This window comes from Penicillium coprophilum, assembly GCF_028826855.1.
Source record: "Penicillium coprophilum strain IBT 35676 chromosome Unknown utg000005l_segment0_segment0, whole genome shotgun sequence".
In the NCBI taxonomy this organism is placed as follows: domain Eukaryota; kingdom Fungi; phylum Ascomycota; class Eurotiomycetes; order Eurotiales; family Aspergillaceae; genus Penicillium; species Penicillium coprophilum.
This window is the reverse complement of record NW_026622724.1, coordinates 3,858,960-3,886,276: the sequence shown is the minus strand read 5'-3', so window position 1 is coordinate 3,886,276 and position 27,317 is coordinate 3,858,960. Positions and strand designations below refer to the sequence as shown.

Sequence of the window (27,317 nt, the reverse complement as noted above, 5' to 3'; positions counted from 1 at the left end):
AGAAGCCCACCATGGCCGCTAATGTAGGGTCCACGCGACCCAACATCATCTTCATTATGGCCGACGATCATGCCTCGAAGGCCATTTCCTGCTACGGAGCTGGAATCAACCAAACGCCAAACCTCGACCGGATCGCCAACGAGGGAATGCGCTTCGATCACTGTTATGTCACGAACAGTATATGCACACCATCGCGAGCGGCCATTTTGACTGGCACCCACAACCATGTCAATGGTGTCATGTCCCTCCATTCGAAAATCCAACGGCACACTCCGAACGTCGCGAAACAACTTCGAGGAGGTGGCTACCAAACCGCCATGATCGGCAAGTGGCACCTGGGGGAAGGGAAATTGCATGAGCCCACTGGGTTTGATTTCTGGTCCATCCTCCCGGGTCAAGGCGAATATTATGACCCCGAGTTCATTGGTCCCGATGGTACAAAAGTCATAGACGGATATGCTACAGATATCATCACAGATATGACCCTCGATTTTATCAAACGCCGAGACCAGTCCAAGCCATTCTTCGTCATGTGCCACCACAAGGCGCCGCATCGGAGCTGGGAATATCAGGAGAAGCACAAGGATCTGTATCACGATCCCATCCAGCTACCCGACACCTTCTCGGATGACTACAAAAATCGTGCAAAGGCTGCCGCAATCGCGAAGATGCGAGTTTCGGAAGATTTGTCCTACAAAGACCTTGGTCTGGCGCAGCCCGATGGCGATCGGAGAAAGGTCGGAGAGAAGATGGCCGGTGGTATGCGGAAGGTTCCTTCACCTTCCACGGACGAGCAAGTTCGACTGATGAGGCTCATCGACAATGAAGACGGCACCGTCTTCCGCTTTGAATCAAAAAAGGAACTGGCCGAATTCAAATTCCAGCGTTACATGCAACGGTATCTCCGTACCGTCCAGAGCGTTGATGACAATGTCGGCCGAATCTTCGAACTGCTCGATTCGGATCCGGAATTGTCTGATAACACCATTGTCATATATACATCGGACCAGGGCTTCTTCCTTGGTGAGCACGGATGGTTTGACAAGCGGTTCATTTACGAAGAGAGTTTCCAAATGCCGTTGATGGTTCGTTATCCCAAAGAAATCAAGCCTGGCAGTGTTTGCAGTGACATCGTCTGCAATGTTGATTTCGCACCCACTTTTTTGGATTTCGCCGGCATCGCCACACCCACTTACATGCAAGGCCGAACGTTCCGCTCAATTCTGGGAGGTAATTGCCCCGCTGATTGGGATCAGCTAGCATATCACAGATACTGGATGCATAATGATGCCGAACACGAAGCGTTTGCGCATTATGGAGTCCGCAATCATCGGTACAAGTTGATTTACTGGTACAACGATGATTTGCTTGTCGATGGAGCACGGCCAGGAGGCGAGGATTGTCGTGAATGGGAGTTGTTTGACTGTCAAGAGGACCCGCTTGAGCTGTTCAATTGTTATGCGGATCCCAAGTATGCGGACACTGTGGTTGAAATGACGAAGTTATTGGAGAGGAAGATGATGGAGATCGGGGACGAACCTGCGCACGAAAAACTTGTTCAATAGATTTCAACCTTGCGTACTTTACACTATAGAATTGCTTTTGTCGGAGATTCATGTCTAGAGTATCTCAGACCTTTTTCGTCTTCTTCCATGTTCGTAATAGTAGCATTCTCAGTTCCATCACACATAATTCGACCCTGAACCGACAACCACTAACCTACTAACCTCTCACTTTAATATCGCCATTCGGAAAATATTTATGTGCAAAATCATATGAGGATTTTATGCAGGGATGGAGGTGAACCACCTACCAATACGATTTCTATTATTGCCATATATCAGACGAAAGCATCAAACATTAAGCGCGGAGCTAGATCAATACCATGGCGTTACAGTTATATGATGATTAAAATACCTGTTTAGCAGCTTGTCTCATCCTAACGAACAGTCTACCAGTTACAAGAGCTAAGGAAATTTGAAAACGCTTGGAATCTAAAATAGAACCCCAAAAGCAGTCATTTAGATCTGAAAATCATCGACCCTATATTCATATACTTCACGCTTTATCTTGATTTTTCATACTAGAGAACAGGTCCAAACATAGCAATCAATATTATATCCATCAATAGTTATTCGCTTCTATAAAATCCCGAAGTATCTCCTTCAAATTTTACATGTCGCCAACACATTTCACCGCGTCTAGCACAAGCCTATGATCAAGCATATCTCATGTTAAAGCACGTTCAGGATTGTGGTCAGATTGACACTATCCTTTTGCCATTGAAGTCATTATCTCAGACCAAATTCGGTAGTTGGAACTGTCCTCCCATGTAGAGAAATATGACTTTAGAACACTACCCAACTTATAAATTGCCAATGTCTCATATTCACAATTGAGGACTTGGGTGATCTGGACAACGGGGAAAAAAAGGGATCATATGACAGGTCCATCAAAGATAAATCACCCCAGAGCATGTCATGTTTCCTGGTTGGTCTTCCGTTGAAAGGCTCCTGTTCACTCTGTTCCGCATGTCTCAAGGGTGATCGACCGTTCGTAGTGCTTGAGTATGGCGGTCATACTTGACCTTCATCTGATACGAAATAAGGTCTAGCTTTTTGTGCTGTTTTATTGCGAGAGATCTCGAAAACATATGTTAGCGTCTGTAGTACTATGTTCGACAAACCATTATTTGATTTGAGCGGTTGTCCGATCACGCAACGCGGTTGAACGGGATGGCGGAGCCATAAGACGTGCTATTCTCGAGATAGAACCGACGGTGACTACACCAAAAAGGTAGCAGTCTTGGAAGTCCCGTAGGAGGTTCTTTTCCATTGCCGGCTGTGGGCGAGTTAACGTCCAGCCATTGTGTATCCAGAATGTACTCGCAGATAACCCCATGTGAGCAGAAAGTGTCTATGGTACCAGATCTTATCAAGTGAGATCAATTTGGTGATTTGTTTTGTCATGTCCATTTTGGCATCAAAATATCACGAAATGAGTGTTTGGCCAACTGCCTATGACAACCTGAAAGGTACCTGGGTGCTCCATGATCTTCCATGCTCGGGTGGATCTCGCTCGTCTTTCGGATTATCTATTGGTCCGGCTACCGGGGAGCCACAAAGTGAACACTTTCACTATAATATATAACTACAGTGTCTTCTGAGTCATGACTCTAAGTTGATATTTCTTTACATGTTCTAGTCATGTTGGGCATCATGTCCATTAATGTTGTCAAGAAAATACTTGAGGTATAAAATCATGATAGAAAAGAGTTGTTCGTGTGGAGATATATATATTTGGCCAAGTTGAGCAGAATCAGTCCGTACACAAGCGGGCACATCACTTGAGACACAATCTCTCTTCCTTGGAAATGATTTACGACGGAACATTCAAGTATTAGAATTATGAAATGAGATATCTCAGATGTATGAAGTGTCTGTGAGAACAACATTGAAGAATGGTATTGAAGGTATTTGACATGGAATCATTGTTTATGTATTTTTGTCAAAGGAAGCAACCCCCACGCCCTGAAGTCATTTGACTGAAGGCTCGAGCGCAATGGTTGACGTGAGAGCTGATGGAGGCCACGGGAACTGAACGGAGGGGAAACATAAAGGGTGAGTAAAAGAGGCGATTGACCATGATTGATTTGTTTTCATGACAGCAAGCCGGTTCCGTCTGAGTCTTGCAGTGGAATGTCGAAGGGAATTTCGAATGGATTGTCAAATGGATTGTCGAATGGATTGTCGAATGGATTCCCAAAACTGGTGGACCTATATTGTGTCCATGCTTGCCTCAGATTTGCGAAAAGGGGTAGCCAATCTTATAAAAGAGAGTCTCCACTATAGGACACTCTTGTGGAGTGCGGAGACTCTTGTCGACGAAGTTGGCCCCATCCTTCTCTCCTCTGAGGATCGAAGCACTGTCGTGGGTGTTCCAAAGGGTTGCCAAAAGCTGGTGGACCTATATTGTGTCCATGCTTGCCTTAGATTTGCGAAAAGGGGCAGCCAATCTTACAAAAGAGAGTCTCCACTATAGGACACTCTTGTGGAGTGCGGAGACTCTTGTCGACGAAGTTGGCCCCATCCTTCTCTCCTCTGAAGGTTGAAGCACTGTCGTGTCCAGCTGTTCTTTCCAAAAAGGGTTGTCGAATGTGGGTACTTGACCCTGTGTTGCCACCGTAGCAGACGGTCTTCAGAGTCTCCTCCTCCATTGGGTACACCGCGCCTCTTTCTGACGAGGAATCTCCTTCAGAGACACTCAATTATGTGGAGACTCTTGTCGACCGAGGACCGCCTCTCTTCTTTCCTCCTCTTGAAGGTCAAGCTCACCATGGGCCGGAATGCTTCCACTGCAAGACTGTCGACTGGACGGTTCAGGCTGCCGGATGGCCATGAAGTGAAGTAGGTAAGACCGGCAATATGGGGAGAGGGAGATATACAGGCTCCTAGAAACAAATTAGCAAGGCCCATATTTTGTAATAGATCGATTGACGTCACAAGATGTTCTCATAATTTGGAGTAGCCATGATGGTAGGCCGTGATGGGCATATGGTCATAGTTGACAGTGATCATGTTGAAGGTACCCAGTGAAAGTTGATGAACGTGGAAGTTGGTGGATGGTTCAAAATTGTTGGATGGCTGTAATTTGATGGACGTGGAACTTGGAAAATGGTTCAAAGTATATGGATGTGGAACTTGATGGACGATTGAATGTTGATGGATGATTTAAAGTCGATGGACGTGGAATTTGGTGGCGATTCAAAGTTGATGGATGGGAAAGTTGATGGATGGGAAAGTTGATGGATGGGAAAGTTGATGGATGGGAAAGTTGATGGATGGGAAAGTTGATGGATGGGAAAGTTGATGGATGGGAAAGTTGATGGATGGGAAAGTTGATGGATGGGAAAGTTGATGAACATGGAAGTTGATGGATGGGAAAGTTGATGAACATGGAAGTTGATGGATGGCTGAAAGCCGATGGACGTGGAACTTGGTAGATGGTTCAAAGTGGGTGGACGTGGAAGTTGATGAACATGGAAGTTGATGGATGGCTGAAAGTCGATGGACGTGGAACTTGGTAGATGGTTCAAAGTAGATGGACGTGGAAGTTGATGAGGGTCATGATAAAAGCTGACCATAATGGAAGGCTCATGGTGGAAGACCAAGGCTGACGTGGTCATAGTGGAAAAAGGTCACAATGGAAGGTCCATACTGGAAGGTGATCAAGGTGGAAGGTGACCAAGCTGGAAGGTGACCAAGGCTGATGTGGTCATGGTGGAAGACCAAGGTTGATGTGGTCATGGTGGAAGACCAAGGTTTATGTGGTCATGGTGGAAGGTGACCAAGTTGGAAGGTGACCAAGGTTGATGTGGTCATGGTGGACAAAGGTCATGATGGAGGTGATCATGCTGAAAGGCGACCAAGGCTGATGTGGTCATGGTAGATAAAGGTCATACTGGAAGATGACCATGCTGAAATGGTGGACCATAATGGAGGGTGGTCACAGTGGATGTTGAAGCTTGAAAGGGAGTGAAGACTCAAAGAGAAGAAGAGATGTGAAGGAGGAAGAAAGAAAGGAGGAAGAGAAATGGGGCGAGGGGGGTATTTATACCCTGGCAATGGCTTAAGGATCTGAGGATACTGGGGTAGGTGACGATTCTCAGGGTCCCTTCCTATTTGGGAAGGCACCTGGGATACTGGGGCTGGCCCCTTCCTAATTGGGAAGGAACTAGGGTGATGAAGTAAACCCATTGGGTGAGCCTGAACCTTCAGGCAGTAGTCCCTCTCCGATGAAAGATGCTCGGGTACATATACCTATGAAGCTTACTCCAGGCAAGATAGGTATGAAGACTTGCATTTGAGCCTTGGAAAAACCGCAAACAATTTATATGAACGAGCTTCAGTGGCTTAAATGTAGCAATAACTGAACGATATGGTGTTCTAGTCTCGTCTCGATAGTCTCTTCAGCAAGCAACTGAAGGCCGGGGTTGCACCCTTGTGTTGTCACTGTTGTGTATCACTTGTCTCAGTCACGAAGACGACATCGAGCATCACTTGGAAGCACATCATCACCTCTATACCTCTCGACGCCATTGAAACCCTTCTCATGGTTTGTCGACTCGAACGCTCAACCCATCAAAGACAATGAAGCAAATGCCTCGGGGATTTCCCGGCGCCCCACATGGATGGGCCCCGGGAACTGGGGATGAGTCAGCTTCCCCAACCTTCAGGGCTCATTATGGGCATTGTCTCCAGATAGTCATTTTGTGGCGTGCATCAATATCGAAAAACAAGGATCTCATAAAACATGAGCTTTAGCAGGAAGCGAGCGGCCCTAGCTTGTACCTTTTGTCGCAGTCGGTAGGTGACTTGTCCCCAATGTCTCATGCCTGTGCTGAGCAAAACACAGGAAACGGCGATGTGATGCCCAGAAGCCATCATGTGCTCACTGTAGAGAGCTAGAAGTAGAATGTCACTATGATGACTTGCCTTCTCAAAGGTTCGTGCCGGTTTACTATCTGAGGGTGAACGTTGTCTCACAAGGATAGGATCGACACCTCCGGTGGCACTCGAGAAATCCTCAACCGCTTACATGACATTGAGGCAATCTTGCAGACTCAGTCACATCAGATCTCAGACATCAACAAGTTTCATACTGATGCTCGTCCTGTCCCCAAGGCTTCGTCACCCGGCAATGCATGGACTCTGTCAAGAGAGCCCCCGAATGCGACCATGGCCTCGCCCTGGTCATTTTTCGGATTAGAAACCCAATCGAATTTGCCAGAACTGCCTCCATTAACAATTCCAGTCAAACACAAAACATCCTCCAGTTACCTTCTGAGCTTACCCCCAGTCAAATCCCTCATCGGGGAGTATCCGACTGATGTGTTTTTCCAGTTAGAATCACGAGCTCACCTCCCTCCGGAGTTGTCATGTGAGACATGGCCAACGCCAATCCCATCAATTGAGATTGAAAGAGATCTTGCTACGAATCTAGTATCGACATTTTTCGCGTCAGCTCATCATGCCCATCCAATCTTAGACCCAGGCGGCTTCGAGGATATTTTCAGCCGGTTTCTGGAGAATGGACCCGATTCCAGTATTGCATCGGCTTTATGCATGGTTGTCCTAGCACTTGGTGCTGTCGCTGCGTCACGACCGGATACGCATGCATTTCTTCATTCACCCCCAGGCATGGCGTACATACAGCACGCCTTGCCAACCCTCCTCAGCCAGTCGGCATGGTCATTCTCATGCTGCCTCATGCTGCCACAGGCGCTTGTTCTTGCTAGCGTGTATTTTGCATATATCGTCCGCCCCCTTCAAAGCTGGCGACTTATCTACTCTGCCACGACGTTAATTCAGTTCAAACTTTCAGGGTAAGGTTTTTCACGCCCCCGAAGATAGAGCAGATTTAACTAGAGGGCAGAATTGACAGCCAGCAGAAAGAACCTTGGTGGCGAGAGAACTTGATTCGACTATTTTGGTCCTGCTTTTTGATCGAGTGCGATCGACTCGCCGAGCTGGAACTTCCACGAAGTGGCTTGCAACAGCTGACTGATGAAATCAGCCTTCCAGAGTGCACTAACCTTGGGATGATGCAATCGACCTGCTACCTCGCGGAAATATCCATCCGAAGATTACTCAATCGCGTGCATAATTCCCTCTACCCGAGCAAGAATCACGGTTTGACGCTATCTTCCACCTCATTGGCCACACCGGAAGAGTTTTCCATGGATGATATCTCATCTATGAGTGCAGTTTGCGATGAGCTACACTCACAACTCGAGTTGTGGCATTCTTCCATACCAGAAGACATTCGTCCAAAGCTCAACAGCGAACCATCGATGCAGGAGTCGAATGATCGCCAGGCAATACTACGTATTCGCTATTTTGCCGCGCGTCATATCATATACAGGCCATTTGTTCTGTTTCTTGTTACTCACGATGTCACCTGCATATCCCACGATATTGTCAAAAAGGCTGGGATTTGCATCGAGAGCTGCCGTCGTTACATCCACAGCACGACCCGAATCCTGAAACAACCGAGCCAATACACGTGGACCTTTTCTTTGTCGTATGTACATGGAATGAGGAGTCTTTGACTAATACTGATCACATGAATTTTACAGATCACTGGGTGCCATTGTTATTTTAACGCTCGCTTCACTCAATCCCGCTTTGCAGCATTTGGTGACCGATATTGACGCACTACAAAGCCTGGCTTTGAATAATATCCGACCGTGGGCTTTCTCCAGTCTTGAGGCTGTTATAACAATACTTGAAGACGTCCAGAAAAAGCAAAGACTTTTCAAGCGTATGTATTGATGACAAGTCATGATTTGACAGCTGATCCAATGAGTATCCACGGGCTGATTCACTCAACCAACACGAATGAAGCAGACAACGTCTTGGGGATTTCCTCTATTTACAGCTCTCCCCCAGTGGGCTGAGCGATGATTTTAAGTCCAATATCACTCTTCCAGAAACTCCCTGATGGATACGTGTACTTCTCCAAAGCTGTGTCAGTATAGCCAGTTGAATATCCTGGGTCGAGGGGTGTGACATAGTGGGCATTCTCAATCTTGGAAGGGTGGCGTAGATTTTCCCGGTGGCTATCTGCGTTCTCCAGCATTGATTTGCGTCCACTGATAGCGATGTAATCGATTGTGCTTAAGTGAGATGTCAATTCGGTAAGGCCCATGGCACCATTATGAGGAACACATGGAACATTGAATTTCAGTGCCATAAGCATGACGGCCTGCCCGAGTCAGTCATGAAATTTGGGCAAGCAAGTATAAGGGAGAGTTGGACCCACGAGACATTCATTGACGCTTCCAAGCCTCACGGCATCAATCTGACAAACATCCGTCGCCTCTGCCTGCAAGAGCTGCTTGAAAGTGACGCGATTTTGTGCTGCCTCGCCTGTTGCGACGCCAACACCGTATGGTTTGAGAGTCTTGCGAATAGTCGCATGTCCCAAAACATCATCTGGGTTGGTTGGTTCTTCAATGAATACCGGCTTGAATTCCACTAGCTGCTTCATGTATTCGATTGCTTGAGGAACACTCCAGACCTGATTGGCATCGATCATGATTTGGTGTCCTTGATCATACCCCAGAACCTCTCTCACTGCGGCCAACCGTTCGCGATCAGCTTCTACATTGGTTCCAACCTTGAATTTGAACGTGGTATATCCTGCAGCAATAGTTTCTTGGAGTACCTCTCGCATCCGGTCTCCAGAGAAGGCTAACCACCCAGGAGACGTGGTATATGCTGGAACCGCTCGATTTTCGAGAGCCTCTTGCAGGCGGGACTCTTTGTCTTTTTGTGTTTTCTGGAGCATCTCAACACTTTCCTCGGGGGTGATGACATCTGTGATGTACCGAAAGTCAATACATCTCACGACTTCCTCCGGCTCCATGTCACAGACGATCTTCCAGACCGGTTTGCCCAGAATTTTGCCCCAGAGATCCCAAACAGCATTCAGTACTCCTGCAACGGCTAAATGTGTGACACTCTTTTCGGGCCCAATCCAACGGTACTGCGAGTCAGATACCATGTACCTCCAGGTCTTTCCCATGTCGCGTGTCAGTTCATACATGGTTTTACCCACGACTCGTCGGGCGAAGATGTCGAGAGCCATACAGATCAACTCGCTACCTCGGCCGTTGCTAAATGCCTGGGGTGAAACTGTGTCAGCACTGGAATCTGTCAAGAAGTGAATTTCAGACTCACAATGCCCTCTCCAATTAGGGATCCTTTATTTGTGTTCAGCCGGATGTAAGGATGTGAGCCGTTGGTTCCTACATGCATAGCATCCGACCCCACGCCGTCTAGGCTCGTAGGGAATCGCAGGTCAGTCACTTCAAAAGAAGTGATTGTCACATCGTGTACATGCACGGGGGAATCAGCACCCATTATGAAAGATATTTGGGAGGAGTAAGACTTGGGATGATACCAGTGAAAACTCGGGGTGTAAAGAGTGCTTTTATTCCTACCATTTCGACTTCCTACGTCCATCCCCATTCGTCCCCATTCAACCCGGCCAAATGACACGATCGCATATCATCGCATCCATCAACATCGCCAAGATCTCGCAATCAATGCCGACTGCGGGGATTCCGCCAGTGGAGTTGCCGCTTCCCCCGGGTAGGATGATTGGCCAGTGAGACAATATCTGTGTGCACATATGGTTGAGTTCTTTCTGCACTCTCGACTGCGTTCAATTAGTTCTTTGTTTCAACCGAAGAAATGGCCGATTTTGTTCTTGTCACGGGAGCGACTGGCTTTATCGGCGCCCACATCGTCGACGTGTTGCTTGCTCGTGGTATGCGAGTGCGTGGCGCGACACGATCACCGGAGAAAGGCGAAGCTATGATCAAGGCTCGTCCACAATATGCAGGGAGGCTGGAGTTTGTTCAAATTGACGACTTTGGAAGACCTGGCGGCTTGATCGAAGCTGCCCAAGGAGTAGATGGAGTGATCCATACGGCCAGTGTAAGCCATACTCTCATTGATTCCCCTGTTGCCAGTTGCTAAAAACTTATTTGCACAGCCATTCACGTACAATACGACGAACAACGAACGCGAGCTTATTCTTCCCGCAATAAATGGTGTACGTGCAGTGCTCGACGCGGCCAGCAAAAATCCGAAAATCCGGCGCGTCGTCATCACCTCTTCCTTCGCTTCCGTCCTTGATGCCAATCGCAAAGGCCCTCCGTATTTTAGATACACTGGTGCGGACTGGAATCCTCTCACCTATGAGGAGTCTGTGGATCCAGCTACGAATGCGATCATTGCGTATCGGGGATCGAAGAAATTCGCTGAGCTGGAAGCCTGGAAATATGTGGAGGAACACAGCCCGACATTCGATCTTGTCGCATTATGTCCCCCGATGACCTTTGGACCGGTGGTACACCCCGTCACCCATGTGGATAAACTCAACGAGTCGAATGCGATGTTATGGAAGATTGCCAATGGTGAAAACCCTCTGCCTATTGCACGAGTGCCATTCTGGATTGATGTTCGGGACCTGGCCATTGCCCATGTTGAGTCCTTACTCCGGGAAGAAGTGGGTGGCAAGCGATATGTGCCTTCATCCCCAGAGCGATTTTCATATGGTTTAGCAGCAAAAATCATAGCGCAGGAGTTCCCTGATCTCAGAGCCAAAGTCACACAAGAAGACCAAGTCGTTGATGAGAGTTGTGGGTTGGATGGTCAAACTGCTGCAAAGGAATTGGGATTTCAGTATCATCCATTTTCTGATACTGTGAGAGATTTAATGTCTCAGTCAGTCTCCCTGAGCGAATGATTATCAAGTTGCCGTTAGACATTTATCTAGTAAATGGCGGACCCGTGAATCTCTATATCAGTGTGGTGCCCAATACGCCGTCACGTAATTTATTTTCAATGCCGCCGACACCAAAGACGTGCCTTCGCTCCTCTTCCGCTTCTCTCACTTTCCCCCGCTCTGCCTTTCTATCTTGCACTCATCGCCGCCCCCATTCTTTCCTCTGGCCTCCGCCGACTATTGCATAATTGCTTTCAACCCTGCCCATTTTTTTGTATCTCCCTCCCCCATTTTTGCTCTCATCTTCGGCCATCTCTTACGTTGCATAGAACTGAGTTATACAAAATATCACGGATCAGATACAACTTTGAAGTGGAAAGCCTCGCAATCAATTCGTCTTGCCTGTACTTCAATGCTTGGATCTTTGAGACAGGCAGCTGATTATAGCCGCAACCTGTCTCTTACTTTAGAAAGAGGGACACACTAGGTAGCAATTACGGGCAGAACACACTTCGTGGTGTCTTACAAATGTGTGGCAAGACACAACCAATTGTCTAGAAAACGGTCTGAGATACGCGCGAGAGTGCTATGGTATACTAAGAGATTTTAAAACCAGCTTCACCAATCTGCCCTCTCTCATTCCCTCCCACCCCCACCGCCCGAGACGCTGGCTGGGGCCCAGAAAGAATGTACAAGTAGAAGTTGGTGAAGCTCGTTTTGTACTTCCGTCTAACTGAATCCGGAAAGTACTGATCTCAGCACACAAAGAAGAGAACTTGCAGGAGGATCCATACTTGAAGGTGGGTTCAACCTGTTATTCTTTAGACCTGAGAGCTAGACAATTACTTTGAGATGCGCTAGCTATCACATAACGACAAGCTGGCATATTTAGCAACCTAGCCAAGTAAACTATGCTCTTGGGGTTTGTCGACCTAAGACCCGTCAGAAAGATATAACTCGTCATATTCCTCCTCGGTTGTGCCTTCGTCGCCTGACCGGGTGGTAGTATCCTCTCTTTTCCAGCGATCCAGTTGGATTCGTTGCTTTGTGGACAATACAAAGCGCTCGTCAAAGGACGACCGCACTGCAACTCTCGTGCCCTGTTTGAAAGTGCCTGGATGCGAGACAACGAATAACACGGCATTGTAAACCTTGGCACGGTCTTTATTTTCGTCATTGAATTCGCCAAGTATTATCAAGAATAGCAGTCGAAATGCCGCGTCCCGTGCTCGAGATTTATCGCCCTTGATAGCTCGATAATACTTATATTCGAGTTGATAATCGGTTTTGCAGGCCCTCAAATCAGCAAAAATAGTATCAATTGACTGTCCGGCAAGTACGTCAACCCCGAGAAAATCATATGTTTCACAGAGCGTGTGGTACTGAGGGATATCCTCTCCCAAAGCGCGAAAACATTGCCGGTAGCCTGATTCTAAGCCCCTGAGAGCAATGTCAAACAAAGCAATATCGCCGTGAGTAAACTCAGTCCTTTCCGGGTGAGAAGTACGCTGAAATCTAACAAGGGCTGAAAAATATGGTATCGTCGAGACATCAACATCGTGGAAAGTATCCCCGATTTTGAGTCTGGTTTTGCGAGAATGCAATTCAACCGCTTCAGTAGATTGCGTTTTGTCGCTGAATTTCCGGTAAAGGTCATCGGGCAACATCCTGGCCCCTTCTCTTTTGAAAACTGCAAGGCTGTCACTTCGACCGTCATATTTCACGACGGCATTCCCACCATTCTCTCTAACAACTTTCGTGATTGCTTTGATCAATAAGACTAATCTTGCAAGGTCATCAGCATGTAGGAGTTCCCATTCAGCAAGTTCACGAGTGACATTTTTGACTTCCGGCAGTCTGAATGTGCCACCATGGTGGTAGGCACGGACAAGGTTGGGTGTTTGCGATACCCACAGCTGTGGAAGAACCTCTTGGATATTGATGGGTTTGTGGGCCACGCGAGTTTTGATCTCCAGAGTTGAAGCAATAGGAACCTGTCTGCCTTTTTTCTGAACCACCAATTTAGAGTCCGTGGCACGAAAAGAATGAGTTTCAGGTCGCGAAAGCGACAGATTCTCCATCATGGTCAGAAAATTCTCATTTTCTGAGCCTTCATTTCGACGCTGAAGTTTCAAAGCCTCTTCAACATAAGCGTCAGTCTCGTAGCGTATTATGAGTTTCAAATCGCTCAAGTTATAGGAGATAACCCGATGATGTCCAGTGCTGCCAGATACTTGGCTTGTTGTGAAGGCTTTCTCAAACTCGTGACCGTAGCCTTTGAAGTCGTGTGGCCCAATGAATGTATATGTTTCAGTCTCTGCCCGACAAAAAATCACGGTATTGCCTGTGGCCTCAATTTCAATGTTGAAAGGCTCCGGTCCATTTCTGGAGGTATTTGAATTGATAAATGACAGAAGTTTGCGGACGTTGTTTCTATCAGTTATCAAGTCAACTTCGCGAATGTTGTACGAAGGGTTTTCAGTGTACAGCGAGCGAAAAAGTGGTTCTAGTGGACTTTCCGGATGGCGAAACGCGTTTTGAGCAATGTAAATGAGCCCTGAGTCTTTGGCCACTTTTTTGGGGGTCGGGGGTGGGGACCAAAGAGGCGGGCACCCGGGGACCACGATCGTGGGGCCGGGCGCCTCAATCCAGTTATAAGATGACAAATGCTCTACATTCGTGATAAATGGCCCGTTTGCAACATCGGTCGACCCCGGGCGAGGTATGTCGGCGATCCAAGTTGAACCCATTGTTGCTTGACGTGGTAATATGATGATTATCAGGGAGAATGGGATTTGGATGTTCTCTAGGGTGTTTAAATCAGCACAACTCCTATGTATGACCCCGCACGGGGTGGGACAACGCATACTTGCATTATCCAGCCTAACCTTGTGTGTACTATTTTTCGAGTTCGTAGAAGCCATTCAAATATCCCTGCTTAGCTCTCCCTTGCCGAATGGGAGGCGAGGGAAGGAGAAGAGGGGGGATAGGACCCGGTAGGTGATGCTAAGAAAAATGTGGTTTGTGAAGTGCCACGTCATGATTCAGCTGTCTATAGTATTGTCTATGCGTATTGTTATTTGATGCTCTCAAAGTCATAGGTCAGGCAGAATCCTGACGATTTCGCGTTTTGCTGCAGCTAGCAGCCTCCCTATCTGATAGGTGCTGAGTTCCCTGCTGTAAGACACCTCAGCGCTAACTGAAACCATACGTGTCCTGAACAAAGTGAAGCTAGAGATTGGGCTGTGCTTGCGGTTGACATAATTCCCCATAAGCTTCCTATGCGAAGTATATCATATGTCCGATTAACGCCTCGAAGCCTTAGGCGCGATTATTTCGTAGCCGCTATTTCTATCGAGCTCGTTCCCATGTTCTGCTAACCGCATCTAAGCTCTATGAAGATCTAGAAATTCCTACGCTGTTATATGCCGATGCTTCATTGCCCGGGTTAATATATCGAAATGTCTATATAGGCTACCCTGTGAAGCAGTCTCTCCGTTGTCGTCCCAACAGTCTGAGACGTTATATTGAATTCCTTCTACTGCGGCAGATATAAATTACTGTAGTCGATTTGAAACGTTTTTTGAGTCACCAGGCACATCTTGAGACCCGAGTCCCACGGCTTTGCGGGTCTTAGGGTAGTAATGGAAGCTATAGTGGACGATCAAATGGCCTGGCGGGTCTGGAGACCACGGTAATGGTACCGGGTCACTGTTTCTGTGGGTCACAAAAAGGTCCGTTGACGCTGTGCTCACCGTCCTCGGTCAGTGTCACTGAGCCCTGGTGGGTAGTCTACTACGAGCAAACTTCAAGTATGGCTCATATAACGATTGAAGTGGTTCACGCACTACATGACTGAAGATTGAGAAGAAAATTTCGCATACTTACACTTGACATAGTATCTCCATCAAGAATCCTACCACCGAAAGAAATAGGAACTGAAGCAGATGTATGGCATAATGGAAACTAAAATGTGTGCATTCATGGTCTTTCATGCAAATGTTCCAGGTCAACGAGTATATGTGGGACAACAGGATCTATCAAGCAGGTTGGCCTATACTTAACATCGCACCATCAACGCATCTTTCAACCAATATAATACCATCATTGTGAGGTTGTGAACCAGTCCAGTTCCAGCCCCTCGAGAGAATCCTCCAATTTTCCGAATGCGGATGCGAAAGAGGAGTGAGAGCAGTGGTGCGTAGAGTTGGATCCAAAGTTGCGATAGCCAGAATAAACGGAGGATGAAGCACACCATATTGGCGATTTGAATCCCACTATCGTCTTTACGATAGAATTGTAATTCGAGCCCTCGGGCGTCGCCGAACGCAGATTGCTTGACCGCATCTGCAAATCAAGAGCCCCATACATGATTGAGCGACATTCGAAATTACAGCCCCGAATACCGTTCAAAAAAGCATTGCATATTTCATGGAGGGAGGCAATCAACTTCTCGATAGCTTTCTCTCTACTTTCGTTCATGAAATCTGTACTACCATGAGTTTTCAAAGAATTCTCAAGAATATATCTACTCTTACCCATGACACTGCCTGGGATCGGAAGACCCAAATCCATAATTCGGCCATTGCTCTGTGACATGGCAATGGAAGTCGATAACTTGAATTCGGCTGGGAGTCGGAAGAACCAGGCAATCCATAGCCATAAAGTCAAATCTCTAGAATTCACCGTAGGCATCTGCTGGTCCAGATTCTTGATCCACGTATTTATCAGAAAAAAGAAAGTCTCTCTGCAGTCATAGTAGTCTGCTATGACAGCAACTTTGGCGAGCATTTCCAGTGTCAGCTTCAGGGGTATACGATAATTCTGACCATGAATAGCTCGAAGTAGTATCATGAAGGCTTCAAGATCCCACTTCTCTGCAATGACCTCAACTGAACCTTCTTGATGGTAAGTAATGCTTTCCTTCCAGCTTCCGGTCAATTGCTTTTTTAAAACCGGGGAGGCAAGCATCAAATGCTTCGCGGATACCCGAACACGTACACAGCTGTGTACTGGTAATTCGGCGGAATCTTCAGCGGCGACAGTCTCTTCAGCGGCGGGCTCCTCGACGGGATTTTCTTCGGCGACAATCTCTTCAGCGGCGGGCTCCTCGGCGGGATCTTCTTCGGCGATAGTCTCTTCAGCGGTGGGCTCCTCGGCGGGATATCCTTCGGCAGCAGTCTCCTTAGAAAAAGGCTCTTCAATTGTAGAACTGATAGTTAGAGAGGTCATTGTCGTAACAGCTTTTATTTTCTTTCCCTTCTTCTTTTTCTTATCTTTCTTGCTCTGTTTTGTGATATCAAGCTCTGGTGGATTCAAAGAAATCTTGGAAACTTCGGGCCCCACATGAGGGCTTTGGATATTACTCAAAGTGGATGGAATAATAACAGAGTTGCTGCAAAGAGTTGAACTTCCAGGTGCAAATGGACTGTTCGCATCGCGCAATATTATGATCACTTCGCCGTCCGGATCAATAGTATGAGTTGGCGAATTCATGATGATTTGCAAACTCGATCAAAGTCGCGGTATATATTTTGAGAGGGATGAACACACCGTGGACTGAAATGGTGTGGTTGAACAACCTGAGCCGCTAAATAGGCGGGAGTCGGGATAGGAGGACAGGCTGAGGTGCATGCAGATTGCGGCCCAACCCATCGGTTACTATCAACCTTGGAAGGTACCTAGGTAGGTCAGTAGTGCCGTCATATTCAAGGTAAAGTAGTAACTAGCAAAATAGCAGCGGTTTGGGCCTTAGAAGCGTTGACTTTGGGCGTCAATCGCACAAATCCTCATCTTCCGGTTGTAAAATGAATGACTTTCACTCTAACATTTCATTGTCTGCTGTGGCCTCGCCTGTCGTATTCCATGCCTGATAGATAATAATATTCATTTCGAGGCCCTGAAAGCGCTCATCACTGGAACTCCAGAGGTCTGTTCGAAATCACACCATCAGGACAATACAGTTGATTATTTCAAGAGGTCGAGTATTTGGGTCTGGAGCACCCGCCTGAGGCTTCCCAAGTGGCTTTGTTCCCCCAGTTTCTATCTTCATCCCAATTCCCCTTCCGCTCAATACCCTACTTTTGCTTCATTTTATTTTTCTGCCTTTTCGGCATCATCTGCACCGAGAGGTTGATCTCCATGCCGCTTACCCCCATCTTCCCCATGTGGAACGCCGTTCGGCCCCACCTTTGGGGGGGGATTGCACTTCTAAGAATCGTCATTTCGCGATGTTTCAATCATTACCTCGGCTTCGAGGGCTTTGTGTGGCTGATAAGCACCTCATGACCGCCGTTCTCATTCGCGTTGAAGTCTTGGAGAGCATGGCAACGGATCAGAGGAGCAAGGGGTATTTAATGGACAAAATCCACAAACCTCAATTCACCTACATGACCTTGGAGTGAGACACACGAACCATAATGATGGATAGCTTGGATCTCTCCAGTCATCTCAGTGGGAGATGGCTCATCACTGTCATCACTGTCGCAAATGCTTGGTGAATCTCCAATCAAATTCTATACCGGGAATCATGGCTAATAGAAGCGCTTTACAGCTCGACGGCATGGTTTGGGTATGATCAGGGAGTCTTCTCGGGAGTTTTAATCTCGGCTGACTTCAAGAAACACTTCCCACAAACAAAAGAATCAAATATCTCTGGTATTACATCGAGTTGCTTCTCTGTGAGCTCATTTTCCTATTCTTGACTCCCATCGAAGATGTATTCTAATGATGAGATTTAGCTTGGTGCTTTTTTTGGTGCTATATTCGCTTTTACTCTCGGCGACAGGCTCGGTCGAAAGAAGACAATCACTCTCGGTCTGGTGTGCAACACTATCGGGGCGGTCCTCCAGGTTGTGTCATGGGATTTCCCACAGCTGATAATTGGGCGTATTATTAATGGCTTCGGTATGGGATTGACCTCTTCGACGTGCCCTGTGTACCAGGCCGAGTGCTCCAAACCACGAGTTCGTGGAAAGCTCGTGGTAGTGGGTTCTCTCTCCAACACAGCGGCTTTTTGTCTGGCCAACTGGATGAACTATGGGTTATACTTTCAAGGCGAGGCACTCCAATGGAGATTTTCCTTGGGATTTCAACTCATATTCCCATGCGTCGTGGTCGTTGCTCTCATATTTGTTCCTGAGTCTCCAAGATGGCTTTTGCTCAAGGATAGACACGAGGAAGCGCTGGCAGTACTTGCGAGACTCGAGGGGAAGAACAAAGACGTCCACGATGAAGATGTCACTGCTCAATTTCTATCCATACGGTCGGCACTCCAGATTGAGCGTCAAAGCCAGGTACCGATGGCGGATGTCTTGATGTGCCGCGACAAGACACAAAACCTCCGGCGGCTACTCTTGTCCTGTGGTACTCAGTTTATGCAACAGTTCAGTGGGGTCAACGCCCTTGGGTATTATCTTCCAACCCTTTTGCAGGAAAGTGTCGGACTCGGAGAGGAGGAGAGTCGCTTGCTCACTGCGGTGAACGGTACGACGTATCTATTTGCCGCGTTTTGTTGTCTGGCAATTATTGATCGTTTTGGGCGTCGCAAGTAAGTGATCCCGAAGAAGAGCTTGGGTCATTTTCTAAATAAATATGTGCTGACATCGAAGACAAGGCTAATGCTCTATGGCGCAATCACCATGGGCGCATGCTATCTTGTTGCTGCAATGTGCCTTCGAACCGGCGAGGGCGACCCTTCACGAAAGCAATTGGCAAGTGACTCCGTTCATTCAGATTAATCACATAGCTAATGGAAGTAGATGGGACGGGTGACCACCGCCATGTTCTTTTTGTATTACTTCTTCTATGGAACAAGTTTTGCCAAAGTCCCCTGGGTCTATAACTCCGAGGTGAACTCACTCGGATGGCGCACCCGAGGCGCTGCCGCGGCCACGGCAACAAACTGGATGGGCGGATTCATCGTGACGCAGTTCACGAGTGTTGGTGTGAACAATCTACGCTGGCGGTTTTATTTGAGTAAGTCTGCACGGGACCCTTTTTTTGCTACTGGAATCTGACCTTGCATGTCTAGTTTTCGCCATTATTGCTTGGTCGTTCTTCCCTATCATCTTCTGTTTCTATCCGGAAACTTCACGACGTACCTTGGAGGACATAGACGCGATCTTCATCCAACATCCCTCGCCGATTGTATGTGGCAAGCATGAATTGACCCAGCGCAAGCGGCCGCAGACATTTGTCGACGCCGAAAGGGATCGCATCTTGGAGACCACACAGCTTGGCGAAAAGGTCAAAGGGGCAACGACGGCACATTATGAGCATGTCTAATGAAAAGGGGAGATCTGGTGGCTCAAGCTATTCCAATTTATGTCTAGTATCCATGACGGTGTAATGCTTCTCGATTGTCCTACTCTGACACTGAGCTACATGACCGGAATAGGCACTTCTGTGAATAGTGTAATCCACTGACTCTATTGAACTGATACATGTGAAGTCCATCGGATTGCCCAATGGTCAGTATCATCTTCCCTGGACTTATATATAACCTGAGATAAGGTTGTAGTGTAAACGGTAGATATACAGATAATAAGCAACCTGAAGGTAGTTCTGGTCGATCCTCGCGTTCTGCTCAATATCGCCTGGTCAGAATGCCAGACATATCAAGACAATGAGTTATAACCTTGGCCTAACAGAAACGAAAGATATATAACAATGCACTTTGCCCAACCAACTCCAGACATGGTCACTGAAACATACAAGTACGGAAATCTGGGAGAGCTCTAGTCCGAGTTGACCCTGATTGATCGAATCTATGTATACTATAAGAATTGCAGCTTTACAGACACCATGGCAGTGATCAGCGACATGCAGAAATGTGCATCAGATTTTGCTTCTCGATACATCATGAACGCATACAAAGGAATCCAAAGTTGACCAGCTGAGTTGTTCCAATCAGAGTTGGCTTGATAGGCCCCTCTGCAGTTTCGATGTCGCACTTGATTATGATGGGGCGTTCAAGCAAGTTGTGACGAAAAATGGGTTCCGAATGTTCTTCAATACAAAGATGGTCTAAATCACCGACAGAAAGGACGATGGATCTGGTCTCGCCCATACTGATCAAGGAGATATTAGAGAGAGCCATGTCGTCCACGCAGCAGATGATCGACTGGGGCGTCTCTTCCCCGAGCCGCGACCATATATGTGCGCTGTAAGAGGCAATATAATCCTTCGAACAATGAGCTTACCTCGCATAGACCTGGAAGCCTTATTGTGGCATCGTCTGTCAACTAAGCACTGGGAATCCCTGATCCAATCATGGTGGCCAGAGATTGCATGAATCGGTGGAGGGAAGGGGATGACAGTGCGGTATGTTTTGTCCTAAAATTCGTCTTCGGGGCGTGATGGCCGGGATGTGTAGCAGTGGTCACTCGATGTGAAAAGGTCAGTCCTCTGTGAGGTGTGCCATCCTGGTATACACTCAGCATATGTAATTTGGCCTTTGCTGTTGGATTTCATTTTCGCAAATTAGGAGCAACAGTGAGGACTTAGTGAGTGTCAAGGTGTTGGTATAATCAAAGATTTCAGATGACACAAATGGTGGTATAAGTGTTGGAGAGTAAGTTTCTCAAGAATGTCCGACTCCTGTGTTGTCACAAAGGAGCGACGAAGAAGCTGAAGCACTCTATATCTCGGCAACCTCAAGTCTGAGAATGGCTGGATTTTATTTGCTATCTTATATATCACTAGAAGGGAGAAGGCAAAGCACGCTCAGTGATACTGAGCACAAGATAATCAACATTCATACACCATCTTTAAACCTCACCAAGCCCCCAATCACGCTTTGGTAGAAACTTCCATCTGGTCCAAGAGCCCCTGGTTGATAGTCATCATTGTAGGTTCCCCCTGCGCCGGCTCGCACTCGCCAAGCCTCTTTTCCTGTGTGCCAATCAAATGCGACAGCATACCATTCATAGAGGCCCTTCAGAGACGCGGCTACAGACTGTGTGTAGCCATATACAAGCCCATTCCGGGTAGAAAGTATTGGGACAGACTGGACCCTGAGATCATTCTCCCAAGCAACTTTGCAGGAACTGCCATCGGCCGCGACATCGACGCGGACCACGCCTGGAGCCATGGCTGTTAGGTTATTGAATTTCCCATTGAGGCCGGAGTCCACGTAGTACAACGTTGGTGCATTGAAGTCGTTGCAAAGCATTACGCCATAGCTATCTCCATCGCCGTGTGTCAGCGGTGCGATGTCGACATTGCTCAGTCCCGATTCAAATAACGGGACACTGCAAACAGTCTGCGAGGAACCATGCTGCGCTGTTTGATGATAAACGACTAGGTTGACCCGGCCATTGGCATTATCTGTGATAGCAACATACTGATCTCCAAGGAGGGCAGGGGTTGCACCTGAGCCACGTGCGAAAGAACCGGGCTTCTTCACATCACCAGCTTCGTAGGGAATGCTCCAAAGTGTTTTGATGGATGTTCCAGGCCCAGAGGTAAGTGAATAGAGAGTACCGGTCGCGTTTTCATGATCATTGGTACCAGAGGGTCCAGTGATCACATAGACGGTGGTTCCTGTGACCGCAATGCCGTTTTCAACCATCTCATCTGGGATGTGGCGGATATGGAAAGGTCCCGTCGGCTCAATATATCCAATGGTGGTGGAGTTTTGTTCGGGGTCTCCATGTCCCCCCTCGACTTGAGATCGCAATCCACCACTCGTAAACCACAAGTTACCGTCGGTATCGTACATTGCATTGATGAGAAGCTCACCAGGAGCCAGGACAGAATCCAAATTGTAGGTTCGAACGAGATCGAGACTAGGCGATCCTTCAGACGTAGACAGTTGAACCACATAAATCTGGCCCTCTTTGGATGTCACCACAATTTGGTCCTTGTCAAAAACAAGTTCCATATATGCCACATTCAGGGTCTGGCCATCTACCTCGGGAAACCAGGTTGCCTGAACCCCCATTGTCTCATTGTCGACTGCCGCCAGCCCCCATTTAAGCCCGCCGAGCCCAATCTTTGTATAGCCGGCAACCATCTGGCCATCTTTGGTCCAAAGTAGAATATGCAGACCCTCAAGCGCACTTGAAACCTCCAGTTCGGCTCCTAATGGGCCCCAATTATCGACTGTCCCGGTATTTCCACCATCTTGATGCATGTTAAACACCTCTGGCTTGTAAACATGTTTTGGGCTGAGTGGCTTTGCTGTCGCTGGGCTTCCAATGAACTTCTTTCCTACCGGAATCTGGAGGCTTGGGATTGGTGCAACTACCTTTTTGGAAGGCTCGCCGTCAGCTGAGAAACCATCAGTTGGATAGTCTACCACATACACTTCGTTTGTCATTAGCAGCAAAAGCTTCATTGGAGAATAGAATGGTAAGAGCCGTGGCAATCAAAACATGGAATGCCAATTTGCAATGCATGTTGACAACCACTGAATTCCCGTCGATGAGATCTCGCGTCGTGTCGTGTAGAGTAGAAATAGACACAAGGACGAATAAAAAATAATCGCATGATGCACACACTTGGTGGGTACTCATGTACACATTTATGTCTCAGGGACGATCATCATTTCTAGTTGACAGAGTCCCCAGCTGAAAACCCTGGTGATTGGTAGAGCAAGACGTGCTTTGTTGATAAGGTGATTGAAGATGCACGCACCAATTCGTACCTTGAAGCCGAGTGCTGATCCCATCGGCCATGTTCGCTTAGAGATGTGCGCAACTGTCATGTGAATCTGTTGATCTTCCCCCTGAGACTCTGCATGTTCTTTTGTACCTCGTCATGCCGTGGTCTGTTTATTTTTGAGGACTTTCTTTTTCGCTCTCGTTCACATGTGATTTTTTAGTAGAACGGATGATGGTCAATTGAATGGTTTGTGACTCTGTGTATAGAGGAGAACCAAAAGAAGAGAAGGGGAAGAAAGTGGGAAATAGGAGAAAGCACCCGTAAACATCATATGTATCGGATATAATTTAAGTATAAAACTTTATAGACTATAGTTGGTCAAAAATTTTATGATAGATAGCTACAAATAAATTTAGATATTTAGGTTGTTAGTAAGTGAATCTATATATTTTTGGACATATGATCTTTTATTACTCAAACTGTAGAAAATATTTAGTATATATGGAGCTAAAAATATATATCTTGATAGTTATTATCTTTCTGATTTAACTAAAAATTATCGTGTTGAGAGATATCTATAGATGAAAAGCATCGGATTCTTGGTATAGACTGGAATATAAAAGAAAAATTGTAATGTATACAGATCCTTAAGCAGAATTATGATTGATCTTATGCTGAAACGGGGTCAAATTGGGTTGTTGGATTTTCTGGGGCCATATTGGGTCTGGGTTGGATCCGGGTTATGAGGTTTCACCCAACCCAATATGGGCTTGGGTTTTGGGTCGGAATCTTCAACCCAAATGGGGTTTTGCGGAAGTCTAATGTTAAGTATCCTATGTAGTAAATTCTTAATGTTATAACAGAGTATTCCTTATAACAAGGAATTATAGACGCCTAAGGCAGATCAGTAACAATACTTGTTGATCGCAGACATAAACTGGGAAATCGGCATTTGCCATTTGCACTTGAGGGGATCTGGCTCCAGTCTATCTGAGCATTTCGTCACAGGCTGGACATGAACAGATTGACTTTGCTCTGTGGCCTTTTATTGGTACTGAAGCATATTGCGCCTGGTCCTTGTCCTGTTTTGCCGATCAGGCCGGTTCAGCGCTGGCCCTTGGTAGCCTTATCGGCAGAGATTCGGGTCTTGAACATCTCTTCCATTTCCAATTTTAGATTCATGTCAATTGTAATGTTGAAGCAACGATAAAAACCAGAATTATCTTTTCTTAGCTGCATCGGGTTTAGCTGCATCGGGTATGAATCACAGAACAAGAAAACACACATTGAATTTGGACTCCCCACGTATGCCATCGATAACTCTGAGGCTTGAGATTTCGATAAGGCCCGAAATAGACGAGGTAATTCCTGGTATTGAAGTGGCTTTGGAAGGACTAGGGTCAACCCCTCCACCAAGGGCTGGGGCAGTCCCTTTGCATAAAGCCTCAGATGGGTGAGATATAAAATCATTCAAGGTGAGAAGGGGCTCAGATGTCTCGGGGTGGGCCTTTCTTCTTGTGACCCAGTCCATCTTTGGGGATAAACTCTTGTGTGATACTTGTATATCTCGCCCAGTTCGACGATCCCTCGCGGCAAAGGATATCTACCAGGTGAGAACATACCTTTGAGTTAGTAAGTGAGACTTAAATCTCAACGATAACGAATCGAACAGTATATTTTTGTGGAGTATCGAGCTGTCCCATTCGCCAAACTTATCAAAACCTCGGAGGCAAATGGTCGGCCTTCGTCAAGTTTAGTCTCTACCCAACTGGACACAACTGGTGGGAGATCATCGACTGAATGCGCTGAAACTCGGGATACAGGAACCCCGATCGCCTGATGTTGTGGACTGTGTCGGGGCCATTGTGTCCATCAGGGGAAATTCACTTGAAGAAGGTGCACCTCGGGGGTGCCTCGGGACGTTCCATTACGGCCCGGAAAAACTCGGCGATCGACGCCTGAGTATCGCGCGTACAGACTCCTTTTCATGAGCCCACCTTGTTCCACGATGTTACGCTATGCTTTGACTGTGATCAGCGGCAAATACAGCTACTGATGGCTAGTGGTATTTGATTGGATCATGTGGCTGGTCATCCAGGCTGTATCCAGGACTCCGAGGTCGCCACTACTTAACCGATAGCCTAGAAAGATTGATACTTTGATGATGGTATTTTTTGTCTGTTGTACCACTTATTTCCATTCTCACCGGGACGAGGCGATCATATACTCCAGGAGTTCACAGAAAAAGCTCTAGGGAATAGTAATTACATCCTAATCGACGAGCTTGATGCAGACCTTGCCAACATGAGTGCCCGATGTGAGGTACTCAAAGGCCTTAACGGTGTTCTCTTCGGAAAAGCTGAATTCCTTCTCAACGGGCAATCGAAGGCCCCTGCTGGCAACGAATCGGACGACCTCCTGCAGAAGTTGAGTAGATCCGACGACGACACCGCGGACGACAGCTCCCTTAGCGAGAGCCATGCTAGCAACATCGGGCATCTCCTTGGCCTTGGAAAGGAAACCGATGACGGAGACGTTGCCTCCCATTTTGACGGAATTGATGCTCTCAGCGATAGTCCCAGAACCCCCGTTTTCGAGAATATAATCGACACCCTGGCCGTTGGTGATCTTCATGACCTCTTTAGACCACTCAGGGTGGGTCTTGTAGTTGATTGTGTAGTCTACACCATAGGTCTTCTTGACGAATTCGAGTTTCTCATCGCTAGAGGAAGTAATGATGACGGTAGCACCGGCAGCCTTGGCCAGAATCAAACCGGTGATGGAGACACCGCCAGTTCCTAAGATTCAAAAGACGTTAGCCACCAAGCGTGTTGGATCCTTAGCAGTTATATCACTCACCTTGAGCAAGTACAATTTGGCCAGGTTTCAGAGGAATGTTGGCATAAAGAGCGTTCCATGCGGTGACACCGGTGCAGACAAGGGTGGACCACTCGGAGAAGCTCTGGGGGGAGTCTTTGGGGAGCTGAACAACAGCGGCCGAGTTGACAGTGAAGTATTCACGAAGGACACCATCAACCGGTGCGCCGTGACCATTGTCCCAATTCGGCTGCTGGCCGTAGAGGTTGGTAGGATCAAAGGTGCTGATCACATGGTCGCCCTTGGCAACGTTCTTGACACCCTCACCAACCTCGATCACGATACCGGCGGCATCAGAGCAAGGAACGACGTTGTCCTTAGTGGGGAACGGGTACAGGGAGAGCGCAACACCAACGTCGCGGTAGTTCAAAGACACGGAGTGAACCTTGATCAGGACCTCATACTTGGCGGGCTTGGGAATAGACTCCTTGAAGGCTTTGAAGTTCTTGAGCGAGTTGCGCTCACCGGGGAGACGGATAACGGTCTGTTGGGACATTGTAAGATGAAGTAACTTGGTAACTTGCAGAATGTTTGAAGTGAGTGAGCAAGTCCCGATGGTTAGATGTCTTTATGTATCGCGTCTCAAAATTTCCATGCCAATGAAAGATACAGACTGTCCACGGATGTTTCTAAGCAAAGTATATCATCTCCGACATCATTGTGGGTCATTGAGTCGTCCAGTCTTCCAAGGAACTTTAATCTCCAAAGAGTCCCACTTCTCCAATCCTCATTCTCCAAATATCTCCCCCTGGTCCTACGTATGTTTCGCCTCAATTGTTCCAAGGGTATTTGGAAGCTTTTCGATGACTTCGAAGAACCTGACCTCGGCCACTTTCATCTGCATAGACCGGGATGAACTATCTCCGATAATTGGGTATCAGCAACATTCCCTAAGTCCTCTTGGATTTCAAAGCTATCTCGTTCATTACACATTATCGGCCACTTTCTGCTTTTTGATTCCACCGTCGGTAATATCCATCAGTTGATGAATATGACTAAAGGAGAGGTATATCTTTGTGACGTAGCCCCAAATCTCCCCCCATTGAGACATTAAGAAATGGCCGCAGCAGATCCAGAAAGAATTACATATTCTCTCACTCTTGAAAATCGGATTACAAGGGTCGGAAAAGCTCCCATTTCATTATCATGGCTTTGCAAGATGATAAAATCATGATATTCGACCTGGGGCGTGGAACGCTGGCAGTGCCTTCGAGGATTTTTGCGAAACTTTGAGGCACAAGAGAACTACAGCGTTTGCCATCGATCATTTATCCAACGGCGCCGAGCCTGCTAACAATAGCCTAAAAACTTAGAATGCAACTGCCCCCCAGCTGGCCCCAGAGCTGTTCTGACTGTCTTCGAGCCGCATAATTTCAACAATCAAATTAATATTCTACCTGCTCACGACGCATATTGAAAATATCGGTAGACTCTTTTCACAACATAGGATTATTTCCTACTGCATGTAGACCTACTTGTTAATGTAAATCCGAAGCGTTCCTCCTGTATAAAGTATGAAAACAACATTTCAAAAC

At 47.1% G+C, this 27,317-nt stretch overlaps 10 protein-coding genes across 10 annotated transcripts; 4 read left to right on the top strand and 6 right to left on the bottom strand.

The window, feature by feature from the left end:
* Positions 1–11: 11 nt before the first annotated feature.
* On the top strand, positions 12–1,565 carry N7500_008984 (sulfatase family protein; the record flags this gene model as incomplete). The annotated part of the gene is made up of 1 exon (XM_056680128.1): positions 12–1,565. One exon carries the CDS (start codon positions 12–14, stop codon positions 1,563–1,565), a length of 1,554 nt encoding a protein of 517 aa, XP_056530500.1.
* Positions 1,566–3,988: 2,423 nt separating this feature from the next.
* N7500_008983 (uncharacterized protein) lies at positions 3,989–4,216 on the bottom strand (the record flags this gene model as incomplete). Its single annotated transcript, XM_056680127.1, has 1 exon — positions 3,989–4,216. One exon carries the CDS (start codon positions 4,214–4,216, stop codon positions 3,989–3,991), a length of 228 nt encoding a protein of 75 aa, XP_056530499.1.
* A 2,096-nt stretch (positions 4,217–6,312) lies between these two features.
* N7500_008982 (Transcription factor) lies at positions 6,313–8,333 on the top strand (the record flags this gene model as incomplete). The annotated part of the gene is made up of 5 exons (XM_056680126.1): positions 6,313–6,365; positions 6,415–6,504; positions 6,554–7,384; positions 7,435–8,082; positions 8,138–8,333. 5 exons carry the CDS (start codon positions 6,313–6,315, stop codon positions 8,331–8,333), a joined length of 1,818 nt encoding a protein of 605 aa, XP_056530498.1.
* Positions 8,334–8,433: 100 nt separating this feature from the next.
* N7500_008981 (uncharacterized protein) lies at positions 8,434–9,926 on the bottom strand (the record flags this gene model as incomplete). Its single annotated transcript, XM_056680125.1, has 3 exons — positions 8,434–8,766; positions 8,824–9,687; positions 9,744–9,926. 3 exons carry the CDS (start codon positions 9,924–9,926, stop codon positions 8,434–8,436), a joined length of 1,380 nt encoding a protein of 459 aa, XP_056530497.1.
* A 333-nt stretch (positions 9,927–10,259) lies between these two features.
* N7500_008980 (SDR family oxidoreductase) lies at positions 10,260–11,319 on the top strand (the record flags this gene model as incomplete). Its single annotated transcript, XM_056680124.1, has 2 exons — positions 10,260–10,505; positions 10,564–11,319. 2 exons carry the CDS (start codon positions 10,260–10,262, stop codon positions 11,317–11,319), a joined length of 1,002 nt encoding a protein of 333 aa, XP_056530496.1.
* Positions 11,320–12,230: 911 nt separating this feature from the next.
* On the bottom strand, positions 12,231–14,048 carry N7500_008979 (uncharacterized protein; the record flags this gene model as incomplete). Its single annotated transcript, XM_056680123.1, has 1 exon — positions 12,231–14,048. The coding sequence occupies one exon, from the start codon at positions 14,046–14,048 to the stop codon at positions 12,231–12,233; it is 1,818 nt and encodes a 605-aa protein (XP_056530495.1).
* A 1,354-nt stretch (positions 14,049–15,402) lies between these two features.
* Positions 15,403–16,794, bottom strand: N7500_008978 (BTB/POZ domain-containing protein; the record flags this gene model as incomplete). The annotated part of the gene is made up of 1 exon (XM_056680122.1): positions 15,403–16,794. The coding sequence occupies one exon, from the start codon at positions 16,792–16,794 to the stop codon at positions 15,403–15,405; it is 1,392 nt and encodes a 463-aa protein (XP_056530494.1).
* A 923-nt stretch (positions 16,795–17,717) lies between these two features.
* On the top strand, positions 17,718–19,584 carry N7500_008977 (sugar porter family MFS transporter; the record flags this gene model as incomplete). The annotated part of the gene is made up of 6 exons (XM_056680121.1): positions 17,718–17,794; positions 17,852–17,978; positions 18,039–18,847; positions 18,914–19,010; positions 19,059–19,275; positions 19,331–19,584. The coding sequence occupies 6 exons, from the start codon at positions 17,718–17,720 to the stop codon at positions 19,582–19,584; spliced, it is 1,581 nt and encodes a 526-aa protein (XP_056530493.1).
* Positions 19,585–21,055: 1,471 nt separating this feature from the next.
* On the bottom strand, positions 21,056–22,621 carry N7500_008976 (uncharacterized protein; the record flags this gene model as incomplete). The annotated part of the gene is made up of 1 exon (XM_056680120.1): positions 21,056–22,621. One exon carries the CDS (start codon positions 22,619–22,621, stop codon positions 21,056–21,058), a length of 1,566 nt encoding a protein of 521 aa, XP_056530492.1.
* Positions 22,622–25,176: 2,555 nt separating this feature from the next.
* On the bottom strand, positions 25,177–26,278 carry N7500_008975 (zinc-dependent alcohol dehydrogenase family protein; the record flags this gene model as incomplete). Its single annotated transcript, XM_056680119.1, has 2 exons — positions 25,177–25,703; positions 25,765–26,278. The coding sequence occupies 2 exons, from the start codon at positions 26,276–26,278 to the stop codon at positions 25,177–25,179; spliced, it is 1,041 nt and encodes a 346-aa protein (XP_056530491.1).
* Between the last annotated feature and the right edge of the window lie 1,039 nt (positions 26,279–27,317).